Source organism: Parambassis ranga, chromosome 10, assembly GCF_900634625.1.
Source record: "Parambassis ranga chromosome 10, fParRan2.1, whole genome shotgun sequence".
Taxonomy (NCBI): domain Eukaryota; kingdom Metazoa; phylum Chordata; class Actinopteri; family Ambassidae; genus Parambassis; species Parambassis ranga.
In genome coordinates, this window is record NC_041031.1 from 5,814,882 (window position 1) to 5,838,074 (window position 23,193).

Genomic DNA, 23,193 nt, shown 5'->3' on the forward strand with positions numbered 1-23,193 from the left:
CAACAACACAACAACACAGCACATGTTGGGGGAAATGACTATAAGATACCTGGCAGCAGTTGATTTGATCTCATTTAAGTGCTGTACAAAGTCGCAGATTTGCGTTGACATCGGGGGCAGATGAGATTTTTTTTTTCCACCCTGCTAACTTGCTCTGCATGTGGGTGGGGGTGGGGGGTGGGGGGCTTAATTAGAGCCAAATCACACTGAATCTTGTAGTTTTTTCCCTTCCGTAGGTGTTTGACGCCTTAGTGGGTGGGTTACTATGGGAACTAGAACTGAGTGGAATTAGACAAAAGCCCATAACAAGTAAGAGAAGAACCAGAGAGAAGCTTTATTTGATGTAAAAAAAAGGACCATTTAACTGACTGTTTGCTCTGCTCAGTAGGTAACTCCAGGAACTACACCTACCAGGTCATGTGACTCTTATTTGAAGCTACGACCTGTGTCACTGATCTAACCCTGAATGATTTTTGTCCACTTCTCTTTGGTTCAAGCCGAGCGCCTGCCACTCTTACACTGTTTAATATGTGTATTATTAATGGGTGGCAGGTTTTGGTAGTGCTTTAAATTGCAAGTATTATTCATGTGTTTGTGCAGTTACTTTCACTGCCAGAAGGGGGAGACACATCCTCTGTACTGGAGCTTTAATGTCATGAAACTAGCCTTGAATTTTATTATGATTTAATAAGCATCCTAAAAAGCAGTATTACTGTGGCTTGTGTGCCATTATTTAAACATATAAACCTAATTATTTGTGATTTATCATCCTCTGTGGCTTGTTTTCTTGTGATTATAGATCTGTCTCATAAGCCCCCAATAACTATCTTATTACTAATTATTTACATAGTGAGGCTGCAATCTACAGCATTACCAAAAGTTGTATTTTTCTTTATTTATATGTGGACATTTCTAATCATTCAGCTCAGGCCATGTTAGGCTAACCACACTGGGACAGGCCTTTGATAGACTGGTAGACTGGTGTGAGCTCATGGTTTGCTGCTATATCTCCATGTATGTAAGTCTTAACACTGTAGTGGCTCGCTCTTGCTTCTGGCTGTCTTGCAGGATCCCTCTCTGCAGACTGAAGGCGGACTAAAGCAGCAGCAGAGGACTGACTTCCACCAGCTCTAGTGGTTGTAGCTGACCATCCCTGCTTTGCTATAGTGTGGTCCTTATCTAATGGATTGGACCGGTATTTTTTTCACTTGGATCAATATCAGCCTGAGGCTTTAATTCTATTCCCAATCACTGACACATTTCTGGTCCACTGCTGGAGGAGGAGATGAGCCTCTGTTGAGCTCTTTCCCTACATTCAGCCTCCTTAAATCACACCAGCCCCTCATGTTTGAAAATGATTCCCTCTTACTAAAAACTACTTCTCTTATTCCATTCAGGGACACAGAGGGCTTTAAAACGCGGACTGCTCCTTCAGGGATTGAAGCAACCTTCACTGATGTACTGTTGCAGTCACTCCAGAAAGCAGCATCAGCCAAATGTTAATATGTTCATTTGTATTGTGTGATTCACACTTAATATTCCCATTCCCTGACTAACTGCTCAGCTATAACTGCAGGTGCATATCAGCCCAATTAATCCACCCAGTCTGTGCCGTCACATTACCGTGCATGTTGTTGGGTCATTTGAAGGATCCCAGTGGGAAGAGATGCTTCGTCCTGGGCCTCATCTCACTTGTTATCCCAGTTCTAGCTCCCAGGCCCATTTCTCTCTCTCTCTCTCTCTCTCTCTCTCTCACTCTCTTTTATTTTATTGTGTTTTTATGTTGGCTCAGGTCTATTCTTTACAGCAGGTGAGCTTCTATGCGGAGCCAGTGCAGTCCCTGCCTGATGTAGCGGACCAGCTCAGTCATGCTGCTCTGCTGACTCAACGACTCCATCACCGAGTCCAGTTCCTGGAAGAAGTCTACGGGAGGGATAGAGACAGAGTTAGTCCATCTGCTGCTGGAGTCACACATGTAACTGGTGTTCTGATTGTGCTGTGGGCTTCAGAAGGAGGAAGGTAGGAGCCATTCATTCACAACTGCACGCACTTATTACAGTGTATAAATATACATTCATACATGTTGTGACTGTGCAGAAAGGTGCAGTGTGTTAAGGAGGAACAATGTTTAACCCTTTGAAAGTTCAGACCTCACAAGTGCTTGGTCCCAAGTCTTTATAAGTCCCAACACTACCTGGGTCTTATTTTTCTAAACTTCTGGAGCTGATCCAGCTGTTGATGGGGATGGCATTTTGTAGATGACTTTATCTGCTAATTGTATGGACCAAGCTACAGCTAGTTGGTTAAAACCAAGTGGCAACCTTCAGGGCTCAAACTTGAAGCCCATGCGGAAGTGTCAAAACTGGTTGTTCACACCGCAACCACTGGCGGCTGGCTCCAGAAGCGAGTCATTTTCCATAGACTCCCATGTTAAAATGGCCGACTTCTAACTTGACACAGAAATGAACATGTTTACAGCCTGGTACAAAAAAACACATTCTGGTCTCTAATGATAGGGTTTCTTCTTGTCAATTGTACGGTGGGGTGAATTTTTTTATAACCCACTCGTTTCAATTTTATTCAGACTTAAAATTACGCATAATTATGGGCGTTGCCACTTGAGCGACAGACGATTGCCGCGAGTTTCCTGCTTCCACGACCACCCCCCCCCCCGTTCATATTTGGAGTTTTGGCTGATGTGACGCTGCCAACATGGCGGCAGTCAGAGTGTCTCGGAGCCTCCCACCGAGCCTCAAAACGGCTCTAAAGAAACAAACGGGTGACGTCACAGAAGCTTTGTCGATAGTTTTTACTGTCAATGGTTAAAACTTGCTTACTTGCTGATGTCATCCTTAGCAAACCACTGTCTGAGTGGATAAAGATGGCTGCTGATTTCTCATGCAGTGAAAAAACTGGGTTTTAACAAACTTGATTACTCTTTGTGTCTGTGACTCTTATGTCGTATTAAGTCGAACTAACTGTTCCTGCAGCAGTTGAGATGAATGAAACCTGAATTGGAAAAAAAGTGACTACAACATAAATCTTAGGATAGTGTAAAAACACTGCAGGAAAACAAAAAAGATTTATTACTCTCAATGTTTCCAGATGTTGATGAAGAAAAATGTGCTCATGACACAAAAGTCAATAAAGTCAACAAAGATGATTGATGCTGATTTTCAACTTTTACCCTCAGACCGTGGATTCTGATTTAATAAAAACATACATGAAGTCCTGTGTGACTGTAGTCCTACCTTGGCAGTCAGTGGCCAGTCTGTCAGCCGTTTCCCAGTGTTCATAGCTCCGCAGGATGTTGTTGGTGATGTTAACGTGGCTGGCAGCCATGTGGTGAATCCGTTGGGGAATAGCCACACTGCCTGTTGACCCCGGTGCGCCTCCGGATCCTCCTCCTCCTCCTCCGCTGCTGCTGGCAGGGGAGGGACTGAGTGAGAGGGGAGATGGAGTCCCATTGACCCTGAAAAACACAGCAACACAGTTAGTCGCAGTAATTCCACAGGGACTGTATGCTGGAGCGCTGGAGCTTTTATGTTATAAAGAGGAAGTGCTTTCAGAGTTGTTCTTAATCTTAAAAGTATAGCAGTATGTGGTGATTCCTGTTAGATCCATCCATCCATTATCTGAACCTGCTTTGTTCTGCAGTGCTGGGTCACGGGGGGCTGGAGCCTATCCCAGCTATCTATGGTTAAGAGGCGGGGTACACCCTGGACAGGTCACCAGTCCATCACAGGGCAACATATAGACAACCATTCACGCTGACACTCACACCTACGGGCAATTTACAGTGACCAATTGACCCAAGCCTGTCTTTAGAATGTGGGAGAAAGCCAGAGCACCCAGAGAAAACCCACACAGGGGCCCCTAGTCAGAATCGAACAGGGGGCCTTCTTGCTGTGAGGCTGGAAGGATCGATATTAGATCCATTGTCTATATAACTTTTATTATTATGTTCAAGGGGAGGTGAATGAGAAGAGATTGGGGGGGACATCCAAAAAACCCTCTATGCAGGGACACATTATTATTACACAGCATTCCTACTACTGGTCAGGTGGTCAATGGTTAGGTTGAACCATGCAACCGAAACAATGAAAAGACACTCTACGGTTATTGTTGGGTGTTAGAGAAGGTGTAACATTCCTAATATTACTGTACAGTAACATTAGACCTGTCAGTATAAACTGCTCCCCACATCTTGCACAGCTGGATGTGAGACTCTGCCAGTGATGTAATGTCTGTGATGCGGCCTTGACCCTGGCTAACCTACGACTTGTGCCTGATTCAGTGCTGTGCGCGTGCACACACACACACACACACTAACTGAGCTCCAGTCCTGCTGTTGTGCAGCGTCAGAGCTGTCCAAACTCATTAGCCTCACATCCGCAGCTCTCCTCCTCCATCTATCATCACTCCCTCCATCACTCCTTCTCACCCGGCACTCAGCATCCCCTCCAGTCTTCTCCTTCTCACATCTACAACAAATCAATCCTTTTATTTGCTTCCTGAGGGGTTTGTTTGAGCAAGTGACTGTCAGTGCTGGGATGGGATTCTACAGCAGAGCTCTGGTGAATTATAAATTCTCAATTAGAGAGGTGAATAAAGGCGGGGTGATCCTGAATGTGTGTGTACTCACTTCCCATTAGTCCTCCAGGGAGAAGGGGCTTGGTGGGAACTCTTGGCTGAATTCTGGATCACAAAAACATAAAAATATATTCAACAGAGAAGAAATACTAAGCATATTTACACTACTAATAACCCAAATATATTTAAGAGAATGTCCTGCATTTTTTACATATAACTTTATATATGAAAGTATAAAATGATGATAGACATTTATAAACACTATAGTCCTTATGTCAGGTAGCCAAAGACTTCTTGTCTGTTCATACACATGTAAGAAAGTCCTAAGCTGCAATTTATTTTGGATTTAAAAAAACATAAGCATAAAGCATTGGTATTATAATGTGAGCTTAGCCTGACTTCTGAACATGAAACAGGATGTAATATTATTCAGTGATGAGAATTTACCAGTCCACATAAATGTCTCATGTGTATTACAGAACTACATAGACTGCTTTTTGTGTCATCTCTCTTTTAAAAATGAACTGTTCTGACTCTATGTACACATACTTTATGTACACAGCTTCCGCACACATGCACCACTAAACCCCCCCCAGTCAGTCGCTTCCCAGAAATCCAATCCCATCAATGCAAATGCAGCACTGTGATAATGACATCCTCAGTAATTAATTAAACTAAACATAATTAATCAAAACAAGCACATTAAACCCTAACAATCCACTGCCATGATTGATGGAGCTAATTAATACATAATATCAAAGAGAAAGAATGGAATTTAATAACGGCATGCAAAATTAATGTACAGGCACCATGAAAATGAATATGAGATGTATTTGAGGGATTGTGATTGGCTTTGTGTGTTTTCACAGAGGATGAGAGAGGGGACAGACTGTGTGTGTGTGTTACCTTGAAGTACTCCATGAGCGACCGCGAGTACTTGACAGCATGGTCTTTCTTCAGATGGAACATCCTCAGATACAGCAGAGACAGACAGCGGTTACTATGGAAACACAAGCATTAGAAGGCAGATGAATCATCCGTACACATTCTCTTTAAAGCTCCATCTTCAATATTATTTTCACATCAACCACGCATAATGCACCTGGACTAGCAACCCCCCCCCCCCCCCCCCCCCCAAAAAAAAAAAAAAAGTCCTCATGGATTAGGAGGAGCTTCAGTGAATTACAAGAGGGTAAATATATAATAATCATTTTGCTATACTGTCAATTTGTTTAATCTCAGCTTGTTTATACTGTATTTGTTGGATTGTTGTGGATAAGAACAAAAATCATTTAAATTCTAATAAAACGTATTTTGCTGCAGGTTCCTGTCACCTTCGTCACTGTCATTGCATCCAACAGTGCTCCATCACCTGCTACAACTCTATAATATTCTTATCCAGCTCCATGACTGGCAAATCCCTGTGACCTCCCCTCTACTGTGAGTAAGCTGCAACCTAAGATGTTTTTTTTTTTAGCATCCAACTTTATGCTGAACCTTTTTGTTACCATGCAGCGGTGATGGTATGTCAGGATTGTTTTTGCTCTGAAGACACAACTGTTGACACTGCTGATTTCTGATATAAGGCTGTGTTTTTGTTTTTTATTGCTTTATTTGTGTGAATGACGCTTCTAAAAATCTCCAAAGATAGTTGCTTCATTCAGCAATTTGGCAGCATACACTGTAGTAATGATAAAATCTCACAATCACACATAAATCTTCATGAACTGTTGATACAGTGGCACGGACCATCCTCCTTCACACACACACAAATATTCATTGGAGGAGAATCGTACCACAGCACGGCTAATTTCTTCTCAGAGATGGTGGCTGAATGGCTGGTGAAGTTCTTCAACCTCATGGCATACCTGCAGTGGAGACATGCTCATTACTCATTTTAAAACTTACACACTTCACTTTTACTTTTAGGTAATGCACATAAAGTCAAGGTTTGTTTTAATTAGAGCATCAAACTCATTCAAAGAGCTGTTCTTTATGACAACAGTGAGACAGCGCTCAGTGATTAAGTCCTTCAGCTCACCGGCAGCCATCAGAAATCCTGCTGAAGTGGCCTTAGGCAAAACAAGCTACAGGTTAGCTTTATCTAACCCTGCGGAAGGATACATTTCTCCTTTGGTTATTTATTAGGCATTTCAAAAGATAACGTCAGGGTCAGCTGTTGCCTCCTGCCCTCCCTGACCTAATCAGCTCTCTCTGCTTAGTGAGATGGTTTATCAGTCAAAATGAAATGCAGCAGCGACAGCTGCATCAAGGGAGACAAGTTACACCCTAATACTTTATTGATTCCTGAAGGAAAACCTGTGTCCTTTCCCCAGCTCCGTCCTCAGGGAGGTCAGGGGTCAGAGCCACAGATCAGCAGCCCTGCAGCTGGTAACGATCCAGTGTCTTGCTCAAGGACACTTCAACAGGATAGATGAGTGCAGCCGAGCAGATCTTGAACCTGAGCACTTCAGTTAAGAGACTCTGTCCCACTACACCACCCTGTTGTCAACCTGCCGCCTTTCAGGCACAGCAGTCATTTGTTATTCTCAGTTTGCTCACTTAAATTTGCACTTAGCGACTTCACACATTTGCGGCTCTGGAAAGCTGGAAACCTGCAGAGATCTAGTAATGCAACACTAGTAAAATTATACTGATTAGCAACCTTGCAGGTCTGCGGGGCTAGAGACAAAAAGGCAGAAAATATGATGTTATATTAGCAGAGCACTGTTTCATGCTAATTTAGTTATGATCAAAATGTTCTATTGACCATTTTAGACCTAAAATTACAACAGGTCAGAAAGGTAATTGCTATGTATGGACAACAGGGGCTCCCTCAGCAGTCTGCTGTAAGCCTCAGGTGGAACTGCAGTTTTTGGCACGTATAACAGTCAACTGTGCAGGCCTCTATGATACAGTGCACTCCTTGTGCGCAATTTTCCCATGCGTTTTGTTGTCTTTATATTTCCAAAGATGGATGCAGGTACTAAGAGGCATCTTCAAACAGAAACCATTATACTCCTATACTCTGTACTTAACTGCATTTAATGTAACTTGATACCCTCTGGCACAAGAATTTCCTTCAGGATTAATAAAGTTTTATCTTATCTTATCTTATCTTAATCGGGGCTGATCTTGGATTTCAAGCTGTTGTGTTCTTGTAGAGGCCATGTTCACCCTCGTTTTATGGAATCCCTTATATAATCTAGAATGGAATCCCTTATTGAATCTAGAATAGAATCCCTTACCCTTTATGGATTCTAGAATAGAATCCCTTATCCCTTATGGATTCTAGAATAGAATCCCTTATGGATTCTAGAATAGAATCCCTTATCCCTTATGGATTCTAGAATAGAATCCCTTATCCCTTATGGATTCTAGAATAAAATCACTTACGGATTCTAGCAAGAAAAGATAATCCTTGAAAAAAGGTCATGTTAGACGTGGAAGTGCAAAATCATTTTTCTGTTTTCTACAGATTTTATTGTTTTTAATTTTGAACATGTGAATTTCAGTTCAGATTTTTTTTATTGTTCACACAGTACAGTATATCTCTACAGATATAAGTCCTTGAAAAGTAGTCAGGTAGCTCACAGAAGCTCATTAGCATGGCCTGAAGTCTATAGTCCTCATACAGTAAGGTACAGTCAGATTATCATTAATCACTGCTGCTCTGAATACCATGCTCTGAATACTATGCTTCATTAGGAAGTGGAGACATGTTTATAGATGTTATGAGCGCACACACACGCTCTCCTTCACAATGTTCATACCTTAACAAAGTTTACTTTAATTGCAGCAACTGCTATGACTACTCTTCCTATTGTACTGTTTTAAAATAGCTTTGCGGTATTGTTAATAGAGCCGTGCAGATATTATGGTAGTTTCATGCTACAAACTCATCAGGGAAGTAATAAAGTAGTAAAAGCGTGTCCATACCTGATAAGCTCCACAGTCTCAGAGTACATTGTGTACGGTGATTTGGCTTCCAGTGGATCCCTCTCCATAGCATTTCCACACTCTATGAATGAAAGAGCGCCGTCTGCGTAGTTCACTGCCTTACCAAATTTATCCATCTGCAGGAAAAGAAAGACAGAGAGAAAGTGACAAAGATAAAAGAAATGAAACAGAGGGGAGAGAAAAAGATGAAGAGATGGAGCAAGCAACATCTTAGCATTGTGGCAGAAACACACAGCCTTCTCTTTGAATAATCTCCCACGAAGATGCAAATCCCCAGATAAATCTGAGGAAACAACGCGTAAACATAAGATAAATAACAAGTTAAATAAATCTCATTTCATTGTTCGGGGGGGGGGGGGGGGGGGGGGGGGATCCGATAATTCTTTTGATATTGTATAATCTTGCAGACATCATCAGTCCTTGAATGCAATGTTCCCTTGGAGACAAAAAATGGTGCAATAAATAACACAAATTATACAGTGCAGTTATTGATATGAAGTAGATTTTCATTCTATGGAGACTTACAATGCACAAATAATTACTTTCTAGACTGTAACACTGTGTGTTTTTAAATCAGATGTTGCTATCTAACCATCTGCCTTCACTTTGCCTCCTGTATGTGGAAAATATGTATGTGGAGCCGCACGCTGTCTTACCAAAGCATCGGCCTTGTGCTTCAGTCTCTTGGCCTCCTGCATGTAGTAGTCGGCGCTGTGGACTCTGGAAACAGAGGAACAAAAGAACATAAATTCTGACGTATTGTTTAACAAAAAACATCCTGCGTGATGGAAGGTGATTTACATAATCACTACAAGTAGCTTGCAGTGAGCTATATACATTAGCCTGCTTACCTCAGGCTTAATGTAACCTTAGTACAACAACTAAACATGTTGTTTCATGAGCAATGCAGGAGTATTATCTCTTCAGTTTTCATGGTAACTGGACGTTGTGTTATGTGATATTACATATTGTTACACAGGTTGTATCACTACATAATTAGGTAGACATTGTTAAAATAAAGTGTTACCATAGCAAGATAAGACACGTTGTGTCACTAATACTCCTCCGAAGGAGGAGTATTAGTGAATCCAATTAAGACTCCTCAGACCTGTGAAGGTGCGAACCTCAGGTAACAGAAGGAGATGAGTTATGCTGCTCTAATTACAGTCACATTGCCACTCTGTCAGTGACATTGCAGTCAATAACTGTTGCAATATTCTGTTTTGTGTTATTAGTCGAGTGCATTCGCTTGACATACGTGTCACTGAAGGACAGTTTGGGCCTGCGAGGTTCTGCAGAGTCCATCAGCTGTTCTGACCACACCTCAGAGTCTGAGTGGCCGTTGGCATGGTAACCTTCCCCACATTGCTTCTCAGCGTGGGAATCCATTTCCTGTAGTAAAGAGAGAGCGAGAGAGAGAGAGAGAGTTGAAATCTGTGCTTCTGATAGTATTCACTTGTTTTATAATGTGCAGTTTTCATCGACTTGCTATTTAAACTTTATTGTTGGCTCCTCATTCACAGTGATGGATTCATTTTGCCAGCTGAATTACAGCACCACTCGTGCTGTCAAGGCTTTAAGTGGGAGCAGACAGAATGAGATGTGGTAAAGGTGCCACATCCGCTCCCTCATTCATACAGTCAAACGCCCAAAATCCATAGCACCGTCATAGTACAAGATCCACGTCGACTCCCTGTTATTTAAATAGAATTATGTTCATTCATGAGCACTTACACTTCCATTTCTCACATGTGATGCCTTTCCTTCACTTCTCCTGTGTCTGTGTGAGGAGGAGGAGGAGGAGGAGGAGGCGGTAGTGGAAGAGGTGGAGCAGGGCATCCCAGCAGCGCTGCCCTCCGGGTTGAGAGAGGAGGCACCATCACAGGTTCGTTTACGTGGTGGATCGTCTGAGAGGGGGGAGAGGAGGGGTGGGAGCAGCTTCTCTTCACGCCGCCGAGACTGCTTCCTGTTTAGAGAACCACTGTGCGGAGACACACACACACACAGTAGACAAGGCAGGTAGATTATTCATTTATTTGGTGAATAAGCTCTGAGCATATTGTCTTTTTAAATGGTTTGTTTTAGGATTTATGATCAATATGTCAACAGTGAATTACCAGGGACCAATCAGATGAAGAATGATATTTGAAAACTAAGAAAACTGAAAGCATAATGGTCTAACAGGAGAAACAAGCCCAAGCTTCCTGTACAGAGTGACATAAATAGCACCCATTCTCTACCCCTTCACTTTCACCTGTTTGTAGGGCTGTTTGGTAAAGGGGTACATTCTGCATTCATTCCCAGGTCACATGACTCTGCATGCTCCCATTGTGATGGAAGCGTGGATCCTGGGTGGAGACATCAAATTCAAAGTGCCTTCTCAGCTAAGAATTGAATGTGTCTCTATTAAAGCATCAATTACACATTGTTGTTTAGTCAGAGTTGACTTTTCAATGACTGAATTTAGAGGTATAAAAATGTAATCTGTTAATTAATCCTCGATTCCCATCGAAAGTAACACACCATAAACAATGGAAAGCCAAAATTGACGTCTAGTGAAGCTTAAGAAGGCAAGATACATACATATACATACAGACCAAGCCTTCTGTCTATTATCTCAGACTATCCTGCCCCCACCATTCCACCACTGCCTGCTGATGAGAGTATATCTAGATAATAGATTTTGCAGGCTTTAATATTTCACCAATGTGGACCAAAAAGGAAAAAAGCTCATCTTATAAAACCCTGCCTGTATGTGTTGGACTAACAAGATCTGCCACTGTTGTTGCAGCTTCATTTGCATTTGCCGAATGACACGGTGTTTTCCTTCTAAAATGTTGTAATTCTGCCTTCCCTGGTAGCACGGTAATGATTATTCCCTCAGCCGCCTTATTGTAGCTCTTGTGACTCATATTGTTTGCAACACAACAGATAATATTTTTATGTTTTTTTTTTTTGCTCTGCCTGGAAACTCTGGGGGTTTGATGCAGCGAGAAAAGTTGCTGAGCTCGCAGAACAAGGCCCCGGGCACCGACATTAGTGATAATATACAAAATCAGGGAGACAAAGACTAATTAGTTGCTGCAGAGAGCGTGTGTGTGTGTGTGCACACTTTTGTGTCTGTATAATTGATTGTGTGTGTGTGTGTGTGTGTGTGGCTTTGCTTGGGTGTATTTGTGTGTTGCTTGTTAAGTGGATGCTGCTGGTATTTTGTTATGTGTGTGTGGACAAGCAGGTGAAAGCTCTCATGGTTCCTTAAATAAGTTAAGACTTGATTAGCATAGAATGGCCACAGTATGTGTTGGATTTTCCTCTGTAATGTATAAGTTAATAAAATATGTTTAATGTTTAATATTATATATAGGAATAAAGTTGAGCTACACAAGACTCATGAAATATATGAGCTTCTGGGCTTAAGCCTCCTTATTATCTAACTTACAAACATTATAAACAGGATACACTACAGACATCTGTTTCCACTCAGTTGCAGCATGTTAAACAGCTTGTACTGCATGTAAGTGTGCCTGCAAATGCACTGACTCCTCACAGCCTCAACATGCCGGCTGAAACACTTATTACATTTTCCATATTTAAATTTGAATGAGCTTATATACAAACAAAAAAACAAACATCCACAAAAGTCAACCGGTACTTTTGTTTTCAGCTGCATTTTGGTCAAGGTAAATCCTGAGGTCAAAACCACTCCGTTTACAAAAAACATTAGACAAACTTCCTATCCTATCTGCAACAGGCTTTTCTACCATTTTCTTGGCTGCCATGGTAACAAGAATTTACAAGCACCTACTGTATATAAGCTAAACACTATACCTCAGAATTGCAACCACTACCACTGGTTTCCTTGTGAGGACTCTGTATATTACGAGGCGCCACCTAGCGGTTTGGAGGACAACAAACAAGCTGGATTAAGCCGAATTGAGCGCGTGTGAGAGTGTCCAGAGTCTGAACGTATCCAGTTTAAAGGCTGTCCAGATACAATCCTACTCTAGCTGGATTGACTTTGTCCAGTGTGAACGGGGCCTAAATTTACTGAGCACCAGTATGGTGTTATTTAAAGACTTACTGCTGGACCACAGAGTCACAGTAAAATACAGTTATTGCAAAGTATTTGAAAAAAAATCGTCAGCCACTGATTGACAATCTGATGTCACAAGGCTAATAATTACTGTAGTGACATGCAAGTTTAAAAAAACTGATTTAACTGTCATCTTGAACCCAAATTTGTGTCGAGTTCAACAGTTAAAATGTGCTTTCAGTCTATTTATGGCTCTGAATAAATATTTGAATCCACCTCTTTTTTTCTGATTTTCAAATGCTGAACAGAAGAAGACTTTCCTGGAAACTCATATATATCAATACGGGCAAATGTAGGTCATTTCTAATTACCTGCAGTCATAATATGACCCCAGTACAGATTGTCTGGAGTCTCAGGAGACTGCTAAGTGAGTCTAAGCATCATCCAGTTTACAGCTGGAATACAAATCCGGATCATAAACAGACAAACAAAACAGTGTCACAGGTTCAACTCCAGGTCACTCCCCTCATTTCCCTTCCACCTCTTGCTGTTGTATGCGCTTTGATAACGCTGAGATGATTAAAAAAAATACTTCCTCTGTAGTTGTCACACTGACGCTTATTTATAGTGACAGCCAGCTTAGTATGTTTTTAATAATTCACACAGAAAGCTGCAATTCACGGCCTGCCGTTCCTGTGTCACTGAGTGAACTCAGATCGCCTGTCTAGTGGCCCCATTGCTACATTCAAATCTTTAAGCCTTCCTAAAAATACTTGTCTGATTACCTTCACTAGTGCCAGTCATATGAGGGCAGGGCGTTTAGTGTAAAGGAGGCGAGGATCAGCCTTTTTCCAGGTTACAGCAGGTACTGCAAGGTACATTTTAAATGACAAAAAAGTCTCCTCCCTATAACAGAGACATCTCCAAGCAATGCAAGTGTTACACTTCCATCTGATCCTTCTCCATGTTTGCAGATGTATTTGAGAGAGTTATAAGTATAATAAAAACACTCATCTTAACCTTTTTGTTCAATAAACAGCTATATAAAAGATTGATCACATTTCCAAGTTTGCTTATAAGACACAAAAATAATTCTGTGTTCAGCCTTCAGTTGCTGCCAGTGACTGCAGACATAAAGTAGTATTGGATGAGTCAGACAGAGAGCAGACATAGTGCCACATACACTGCATGGTTTACCTATAAAAGTTATAAATCGGTAACAATTGATTCTGAGCCCCGCTGACCACGACCAGAAAGAGAGAACACACGTTTTGAAGACTTTACATTGGTTGCCTGTCAGTTTGTGTATTGATTTAAAGTCTTTTTCAGCACTTCATGGTCTTGCAGCAGCCTACTAGTCTGACATGTTTCTTATCTACAAGCCAGGAAGGTCTCTCAGGTCCTCTGCAAGGCTCTCCTAGTTGTTTCATAGTGCAGAACAAAAAACCTTTAATCTGCCCATTTTTAGACTGTACGCCCGAAACCAGAATCAGAGAGCAGCTCCACTTGACATCTTATTTGAATGTTTAAACTGAAATGAATTTCAGATGAATCTCGGTTGTATTTCCTGTGATCTCTGTGATACTAACTTACATTCTGATATAATGAGGCCACTGTTTGTGGGCAGGTGCCAGTACAATAATAAAATATACAGTGAGAAGCCAAAACACTATCAAATTGTGTGTCTGTGCTCTTGCTAATCTGCGTGCTGTCTGTGTCTGTGTGCTTACTCTGTGGAGCTGCTCTTGTGGTTGTGTATTGGAGAGATGCAGGGTGGGAGGAGCAGACAGTCTTTGTCCAATCGCAGCTTCTTGTTGCAGTTGACTGATGATTCTCCGTGGTCCGACTGGGAATGCAGAAGACAGCAAAACACAGAGAGACGAGAGGGAGTCAAATATACAAATGGCTTATATGAAAAGAATTTCAGGAGGGAAATCCAGTTCCGCACCTTGTGTTTCCTCTTGCTCTTGCTGGTGTGTTTGTCTGTTGGAACCACCATGTTTGCAGCCGCCTGCCTTCTGTGTTTACCTCCGTTCTCTCCTCTCTCCGTCCTCCCAGCCAGCCTGGGATTACTCTGCTCCTGCACAGGGGGATTGTCCAGGACCCCCAGCCCTTGGCATATCTTCTCTCTGTCCCTCGCCGTCGTCCGCTCCCTCTCCCCCACTCCGAATCTCTCTCTGTCCTCTCTGTCCGTCTGCCTCTCTCTCTCTGTTAATCTGTCTCTGTCACCTTGCCTCTCTCTGTCCTGCACTAATTGTTCATTTTCTTCCTCCTCCTGCCTCTCCCCTTTCGCCAGCCTTTGTCTCTCTCTCAGCCCTGGCCACTCTCTCTCCTCCTGCTTCTGTCTTTCTCTCTCTGCCACACCTATTCTCTCCTTTTCCCCCTGTCTCTCACCATCCCTCCCTTCACTCCTGTCCCTTTCTGCACCTGCCACCCTGGATCTTTCCGCCAGACCCTGTCCGGGCACCCTGCTGAGCAAGCTCAGGTCAATTTTCACCCATAAACTCTGGATCTCAGGGTATTCTCTCAAGGGAGAAAGAGGCACCTCATGTCCCATATTGGAAGGTGGTGACATGGACTCCAGGTCCTTGCTCTGACCTTCTGACCCTCCAGGATCTGGAACAGATGTACCAAATGAACCACTTATGTTGCTAATGCTTAGAGAGTTACAGCTACTACTGCTGCCATTACTGCCACTGATGATGCTACCATTACTACTGCTGCTACCATTAGTGGTCACATTGCTACCATCTTTGACTCGTAGTCCCTTTCCTCCGAACGTTCCCAGACTCCCCGCACTGCCAGCAGAGCCAAGGCATGGGAGGAGAGGCGCGTGCATGTGCGCGTTGGACAGAGTCTGCGTGTTAATGGCAGAGCGTGTCGTCTGAGGCGGCAGAGCGGGGATTTTGATGGCTTCCTCCGTATCCGAGTGGCACTCTGATGAGGAGGAGGAGGAATCTGTTTCAATGAATTCTCTGGACTTGGGTGTGATTCGGGTGCTGGGACCTCTGTGTTTCCTCTTGTCCTGTCATATTTATGCAAATATATAACAAATAAAAAAAAGGGGGAAAAAAGCAAAATTATAAATGTGCAACAACCTTTAAGGACCACTGTAGCTGTGGGAAAAAAGTTTTTAGCACAAATCAAAGGAAGTCATTTATTCACTGCTGCACTTTTAAACAAAAAAAAAAAACCCTGCCAGTGACAAATGTTACAACCAGAAGCTAAGCATATACAGTGTATTACTGAATGTGATAATATCATGCAAATTCGGCAGCACCAGTTGCCAGCTTGTTCTGCTAATCTGTGAAGTGAAATGAAACATGTTTGACTGTCTAATTTTGAACGTCAGTGATATATTCACTGCGCACAAGTCACACGCTGGAGCGCAGGCAGTCTGTTTGTCACATGCAAATTTAAAGATGCATTACAGAAGCAGTTGCACAGCTTCAGATAAAAACAGCAGAGCTTTTATTCATACTGTAGATCACCAAGTGTCTAATGGAAGTCCACAATTATAATCATCATCAGCAGCGATGCTGAGTCCTGAGATGCTAACTGTCAGAAGTCCATCTGAGGAATCCTCTGACCTTTCTGCGTGCCTGCGTCTCTGTTGGGACGTAGAAAATAAAGATTTGTTTTTTTTTTTTCCGTGCAATTGTGTGTTTATTGCACACTACAAAAAATAAATAAATAAAAAAAGTGAGCAAAAATAAACATGAAAATAGGGAAATGAAAACAAAGCAATGAGTAGGATGGATGATTATATGTGACACCACTTTAAAATCATTGGTTGGTTGCTGCCTCTAAATGAGCCTCTTATGTATTGTGTGCTAACTGCTAATGAAAGGATGATTGCTCGTGTAATGCACTTTCAAATATAGCCATAATGGAAGTGGTAACAATAAATAACAGCCGGTTAAAGCAGGTGGCATTGGAATTCAAACGGATAAGGATGCCATCTCTGCTGTGGAACGCTCTGTGACAGCGAGAGAGTTTACATGCTATTGTACTACTACTACTGTATGATGGGAGTATTTACACAGCACCCATGTTCACTGGGATAAAGAATGCGTACTGGCTTTAGCTATAAAGACAATATTGGTTTCTAGCAATCTGTGGAGTTTTATTCAATTAGAAGAAACAGAATTTAGTGTCTGATCCTGATGGTGCTTTTTTCTTGAGTGATGAATGCAGGAGAACCCCTGTTTATTTTCTTCTTTGAGTGTGCCGCACACCTGCATCTGTGGCATTGTCTTTTGCTTCCAATCCAAACTGACCCTCTGATATTGAACGCTTCATTTCAGATCAATTATCCTCCACAAGAGACAAAGAAGAAGTGAGGAGCAGCATTGTTTGTGCAACACCAACACAAGAAACTACAGCAGCAGATGCAGTGAAAAAAAAAACGTTCCCAGTCTTCAGCAGAACCCACTCGCTTGGCAGACGCCAAACTTCTGGACTCTTTCCAATTCATGTTGCCATCTGCAAAAATCCATTCTCTGTAAATGCCACGTTGTGTTTTGTTGAAAAAGGAAAGAAAAAAGAAAAAGGGGGGGGGGGACTGTCTCTTTGTATAATTCTTATTTACTCTGGTGGCAAAAAGCTTTTCCTTTCTTCAGCCACGTTCTGTGGAAAGTTCACCTCCTCTCCCTGTTGACATTAGTGGTCCTGCCAGCTGTTGTGCACAGTGAAGGCTGGCAGAGGATCAAACGGTGACAGCACTCACACTGCACTTTGCAGATGTTTGCTCTCTGGATTTTCAGATTTTTCAGTAGGGTTATATATATATATATGTGTGTGTGTTTTTATATATAGATGTTTTTAGGTGCAGTGTCAGGTTGTTGTTGAAAGGAAGGGTGATCACAGAATATTGTGTTCAATTTGATTCTACATTCTAACCTTAAATATTGCATTATTTTACTACATTAACATTAGAGGATGAGGGGATAATGATTTTCTGTCTTATATATAACTTCCCTGAAGCCAATTATTGTTGAAAAAATAATGATAAGTAGACACTGAATAATTAATAATATGCCCTGTGAGGATGAATTAAAAGTTTGGAACTCTGTGTGGCTGCCAGGTCGACTGAAGCTCAGCCCGCTGATGAGGAGGTGGCAGATGTCAGGGTCGGGCATGTCATGTCATGTCGGGTCACTTTTTTTTTTGGAGTTTTGTCTCAGGCTATCTGACAGATGAGATGCTGTTTGCTCATTATTTTTCCTCTTTTTAATAACGATGACAGCTGTCTGTTAATGTGCTGCTCGTTAATTTGTTTGCGTTCTTCAAGAATATTCTCCTCAAGCATAATAACGGACGGGGAAATCGGTTTTCATAGCAAATGAGAGGCACCAAAACAGCATGGAAATTCCACAATGAGTTATGTGAAGGGATGCTGACTGCTGCTGTTTTGTTTTTCCCCTCATCATGAAACTTTTTTTCTCTAGTTACAAAACATTAACATTTATAGGCTATTTTATGACTTTGGATTCATTTTCAGACTGCTTTAAATCCCTCTGTTCTTGGCCTGTGTCACATTGTAAAAACATTGTTATTACATAGTATATTGTTGACCCCTTTATGCCTTAATATGGCTATGAAGCACTAGCACAGTATGACCTGAAACCTGTCAATGCGTAATGCCAAAAACAATGAATGGATGGCCAAAGAATCACACTGGGAGAGTTTCACAGATTCTAGGAGGATACCAAAGAGAAAACATTTCTCTTGAAGCTTTCCAGGTCGAATTAAATACCACTGAAGTAATTCAGCTTTAATTTACCACCTAAGCATAAGAAAATAAGGAAAGTTTAACCTCACCAGGAGAGTGAGGGGGTAACTATTCATTTGGCTAAGTTCTTATAAAGGAAAAACCCCTAAATAATGATAATGCTGGACTGAGAGAAATCACATGAACTGCAATATACAGACTCTGTATACAGGATCAACATGCTTGAGTGTGGACAGGATGTTGCTCCCAGTGACCAGTGGTGGAGGAAGTACTGAAGCTTGGTACTTCAGTAAAAGTAGAAGTGCTACATCAACAATCCTACTTAAGTAAAAGTCTTAAGTACTTTTAAATGTACCTAAAGTATTAAAAGTAAAAGTACTCACGCAACAAATATATATTATTGATTTCCATTGCGAAGGATATGAACAGGTTAAAATAATCAAAGAAATCATCTTAAAATTAAAATTGACCATGTGTAGTTAATTTACTTTTTCAGTCCAGAAGTAGCTCTGGACAGGTCTGTGTGTCCTGAGGCAGGCTGTGGGCATCAAGTGAACAGAGAGGCTGCTGATAACAGACAGGCATTCAGCATGTTTACTGTGTCAGTGTTCCTGCTGTAGATTCATGTTATGATCCATGTTAATCAGACATTAATGGATGGACCTGTGTTAGCAGACAGCAGCTAACTAGTTAGCTCACTGAGCCAGAGCACTGGCATCATGACTCAGGCTCATTATAGAAACACAGCTGGCAGCGTGACACCACCTCCATGCAGAGTCTGACCTCACATCAGTCCAGCACAGCTGTATGAACACAACTGAATTCATAAATGTACTTGTAACTACAGACACTGTAGAAATGTAGTGGAGTAGAAAGTACAGATAATAGCTGCATAATGTAATGGAGTAAAAGTATAAAGTATGCACTATTATCTTTACTTAAGTACAAAAGAAGTACAAATACTTAGTTACATTCCACCACTGCCTGTGACACACAGTCACCAGGCTTTCTTACCTGAGCTGTTCTTGTTTCAAACTGTGTTCAAAAAGTTTTCCTGACCTCTTTTACAATGGCACTAGTCAGTGCTGAATGAGTTAAGTAATAATCCATTTCTCTGCTGTACAGTTGTATGACTTTGACAAATCTTTGGGAGCCTTTAAGATAAAATGCTCATTATAGGATACAATGACAATGTGTTGCATATGTGTAGGACCTGGGCATGATCTGTGTTCCAGATGTTTACAAGTGAAGGGATGTGGTGCCTGAGTCATGTACTGGAGCTGCCAAAAGACACACACACACACACACACACACACACACACTAACCTGGTTTACACTGACAGCAGGTACTGGCACAGGGGTTTGCTGTAGTGCTGCTGGTGGAGTGACTGTGCTGTTGTTTGAGTTGGTAGCACTGCGAGGTTCTTTCCTCGGGGCTGTTTTCCCACTGGGGGGTTTGCTTCGCGGCCTTGGAGGGTTCTGATGCTCCAGGGAGGGGGGAGGCAACAGGTCCTTCTCTCTCACTGCAGGGCTAACGGGAGCAAACACAATAAGCAGCAGAGTCTGAATGGGAGTCACTCATGAGCAAGGCACTGCAGCCCCCAGCTGCTGGTGTGCACTTGTACGCTGACAATCAGCAGCACATAATGTTTGCCTTGGCTGACTCCAGGGGGTGAATGTGTGTTCAAATGAAAAAAAATATAAGACAGCATGAAATAATTGAAAACAGCATGCATTCAACCAAACTTGTTTGGATGTGGGACGCTTAAAATGGAAAGAAGGAGGGGAAAGAGAGAGAGAGAGAGGGAGCAGAAAATAAAGAGAGGAAGCTGGAGTCAATGTGTTTTTATAAATTAGCCCAAAGTCAAGCTGTTCACTGACATGTCTTCTACTCAATCAGAGCTTTCTCTCCACAGACATGGGAGTGACAGTTTTCACTGGCTCGCTGCCAAAAATGCTGTCAATACAGTGACGGTGTTTGGAAGGATAGGAAGAGTCCAAACAGTGAGCGTAACAGGCATTATATTAGTTTTTACAGACAGTCACTAATCCATAAATATGAAGTCTTGTTTTTCCACTGAAGTTAAAATTAATTATATTGATTAGAAAAGATATATATATATATATTATTACTAGATGCACACAAAGCTCCGAGATGTTGTAAGTCATGGCTTAAAGAGCCGCTTGTCATTAAAATATATTATTGATTAAAATCAATAATATAAAATAAGAGAACATGTTCAATGACTTTGGGATAAATGAATCTTATATTTCTTTTTTGTCACCTGTTATCATAAATGCATGAACCTTATCGATAGGCTAGTTTAATAGAATAAAGCTCAACTTTTGAGCAACTTTTTGCCGACGACTTAAAATTATTTTGGCACTTTGCATAATTTCAAACATATTCTCTGGGAAGGTTCCAATCAGCATCAATCTAAAAACAATAAAGAGTGGCAGTCTGTGTAAGTAATGGAAAAATAAATACCAATGGAAAAGGAAATGCAGCTGTTTTATTTAAAGTCCTTCCTCACCTGTGCTGGTTTGCTCTGCTCCATGTCTGGTTCTGATTATCCTCCACACTGTTTGACCTCTCTGTCCGCCTGGGCTGTTTCTTCCCTGTGGTGTTCCTCCTTGGGGTTGTGACCTCCGGTCCAGACAACAGGCCCGGCGACAGCCTCATCTTCGACCTCTGGCTCTCCCCTGAGGTCTTCTGGCTGAGCTTGGTCTTGGCTTTCTCCCTGCCCGGGCTGCACAGTGCACCAAAAAAAAAAAGAAAACAGATTTTGTTTTTGTCAGTTGCAGTCTATAGTGAGTTTGCCCATCTGTTGGTGTTTCCTTTATTTATTCAGCAGTTATGTGACTTTACCGATACACCGCACTTGTAGCGCTTACCAGAAGCCTGCCCTTGTATCCTTGTGCTCCACTGCAGGGGCTGCTGGGACAGGGGTGCTGCTGGATCCACACGGCTTGGTCTTGGCAGCTGTACCCACTCCTGATGCTTCATTTCCTGAGGAGAACGTCTCTTGACCTTGACTGATGGAGCCTAAGAGGGAGACCATTTGATCAAAATAGGTTCTAATAAACTGTTTCTCTGTATATGTATGTAGTCACTGATAGACTCTTTCTTGTCTCGTTACCTGTGCCATGATGTTCTTGCTGTGGGGGAACTAAGGGTTTGGTTTGAGCTTGGACTTTATTCAACCAGCTGTCAAGCTGCCACTTGTTAGTAGAAGGAGGCTCCGGCTAGAGGAAATAATATTTCAGAAATACATTCTGTGAAACCTTTTATTAGGACAGTCAGTGAAGAGAAATGGTCATAAACCTCTTGAAAATCTTGCTTAAAGCAGGAAAATAGCTGTGTGTGTGCTGCTCTGTATGCATGTTTGGACTGAAGCTGCTTCACTGTCAAGATCCTCCTTCCCCCCTTTTCTGCATAATATTCTCTCACTTTCTCCCAGTGTGTTCGACTGCATATACGCCCATAAAACCAGGCAGCGTCGAGCCATTAAAATAATATGATAAATAAGGTTGTAATTCGCTTTTCTGCAGTTGGAGTTTTATGACTTTTTAGAACACCACACGGAGGCTGCGGGAAGAGACCATTTAATGTACAGACTCACTCTGAAGTGAATAGTAGTGAATCAGGAAGAATAAAAAAAAGCAATGAACGCAATGAAAGTGCATCTGCTTCTGTGCAAAACAAAGTTAGATACATCTGTCAGAGGTGAAGACACCCATGACATCAACAACCTTTATAGCTGGATAGTTGAATGATTGTTAATGACGTCGCCCAAAAAAAAGGGGAACAGGCAACCTGAGATTTTAATTTAAGTACTTATGTTATAATTTATCACAATACATTAACTGTTCGAAATGTTAGCATTTGTTATAATGCTCAGTTAACAACACTTACAAGGAATACACACTCACACACCTACACACACAGAGTTGTGTGTCTGCCTACCTCTGGAGTGTTTGTGCGGGAGGCCTGATTATACTCGCTGTCACTGGAGCTGCTCTCTGACTCGTCTGTGTCAGACTCTGAGCTGCTCTCTGATTCACTGCTGCTCCCCGATGCACCGCTAAAAAGGACAGAAAAGACAGAAAGAGAACCAACGTGTCACAGTGTAGCAAAACAACAACAATCTGATGGACGCCGTCACCAGTAATGTGGTGACAATAAAGAAAAAGTGTCCCGCAGACAGCAACGTCCCCTCGTTCACTTTGTTTTTAATATTTGAAATGAACCACCAGACATGATGATGATGATGATGATGATGCAGATGATGGTTTATGGCAGGATGTAGCCAGTTTTTTAAACCTCCGCTCTCAAAAAGAAAGTGACAACCCATCCTATTTTTCTAAAGCCACTTTGAAACATGAATTAACCTTAGACTGTACTCGGACACACACACACTTTCAAAATGTCTTAGAACTGCCCTTCATACATTGTTCTTCACTCAAACAGCTCCAGAATGTAACCAGCATGTGTGGCAACACATTTCCTTCACTGCAGTTAAATGGAGCCCTGCAGTCTTAACTGACTCATCCTGTAGTCTCAATCAGTGTCAGAGTAACTGAATGTACCAGCTGGGTCATGGCTTTCTGTCTCATTCCAATTTGTTCTCTGGCTTTGGTGTCAAGACTGCAGTTCCCCTCCAGTCTGCTTTGAATGAGATGAGCTGAAATGATGGTCTGCCATACACAGAAAGTGGTCAGCAAGGGTACTGGGTGTATTTTATGTATTTATGGTAGACTGATGTAAAATGATGCTAATAGACCGCTGCTCATTAGTTGCAGCTGTGTATGCATCTGAAAATGTATGTAAGGACATGCTGTTTAGTGTGGAAGCACAGTAATACAAATATGT

The 23,193-nt window shown here is 41.9% G+C and overlaps 1 protein-coding gene across 1 annotated transcript in view; it reads right to left on the bottom strand.

Annotated features, from left to right (window-relative positions):
• Positions 1–1,544: 1,544 nt before the first annotated feature.
• The window catches only part of aff2 (AF4/FMR2 family, member 2), a 111,560-nt gene continuing 89,911 nt past the window's right edge, over positions 1,545–23,193 (bottom strand). Inside the window, exons 11-27 of the mRNA XM_028416076.1 lie at positions 22,288–22,405; positions 21,461–21,566; positions 21,216–21,366; positions 20,855–21,070; positions 19,647–19,851; positions 14,981–15,611; positions 14,535–14,902; positions 14,317–14,432; positions 10,288–10,534; positions 9,812–9,945; positions 9,210–9,273; positions 8,533–8,669; positions 6,390–6,461; positions 5,500–5,593; positions 4,646–4,698; positions 3,252–3,472; positions 1,545–1,923 (exon numbers count right to left, since the gene is read on the bottom strand). Of these exons, the coding sequence (XP_028271877.1) occupies positions 1,802–1,923; positions 3,252–3,472; positions 4,646–4,698; positions 5,500–5,593; positions 6,390–6,461; positions 8,533–8,669; positions 9,210–9,273; positions 9,812–9,945; positions 10,288–10,534; positions 14,317–14,432; positions 14,535–14,902; positions 14,981–15,611; positions 19,647–19,851; positions 20,855–21,070; positions 21,216–21,366; positions 21,461–21,566; positions 22,288–22,405 (3,055 nt within the window). The 3' untranslated portion in view covers positions 1,545–1,801. The remainder of the gene's footprint in view (positions 1,924–3,251; positions 3,473–4,645; positions 4,699–5,499; positions 5,594–6,389; positions 6,462–8,532; positions 8,670–9,209; positions 9,274–9,811; positions 9,946–10,287; positions 10,535–14,316; positions 14,433–14,534; positions 14,903–14,980; positions 15,612–19,646; positions 19,852–20,854; positions 21,071–21,215; positions 21,367–21,460; positions 21,567–22,287; positions 22,406–23,193) is intronic.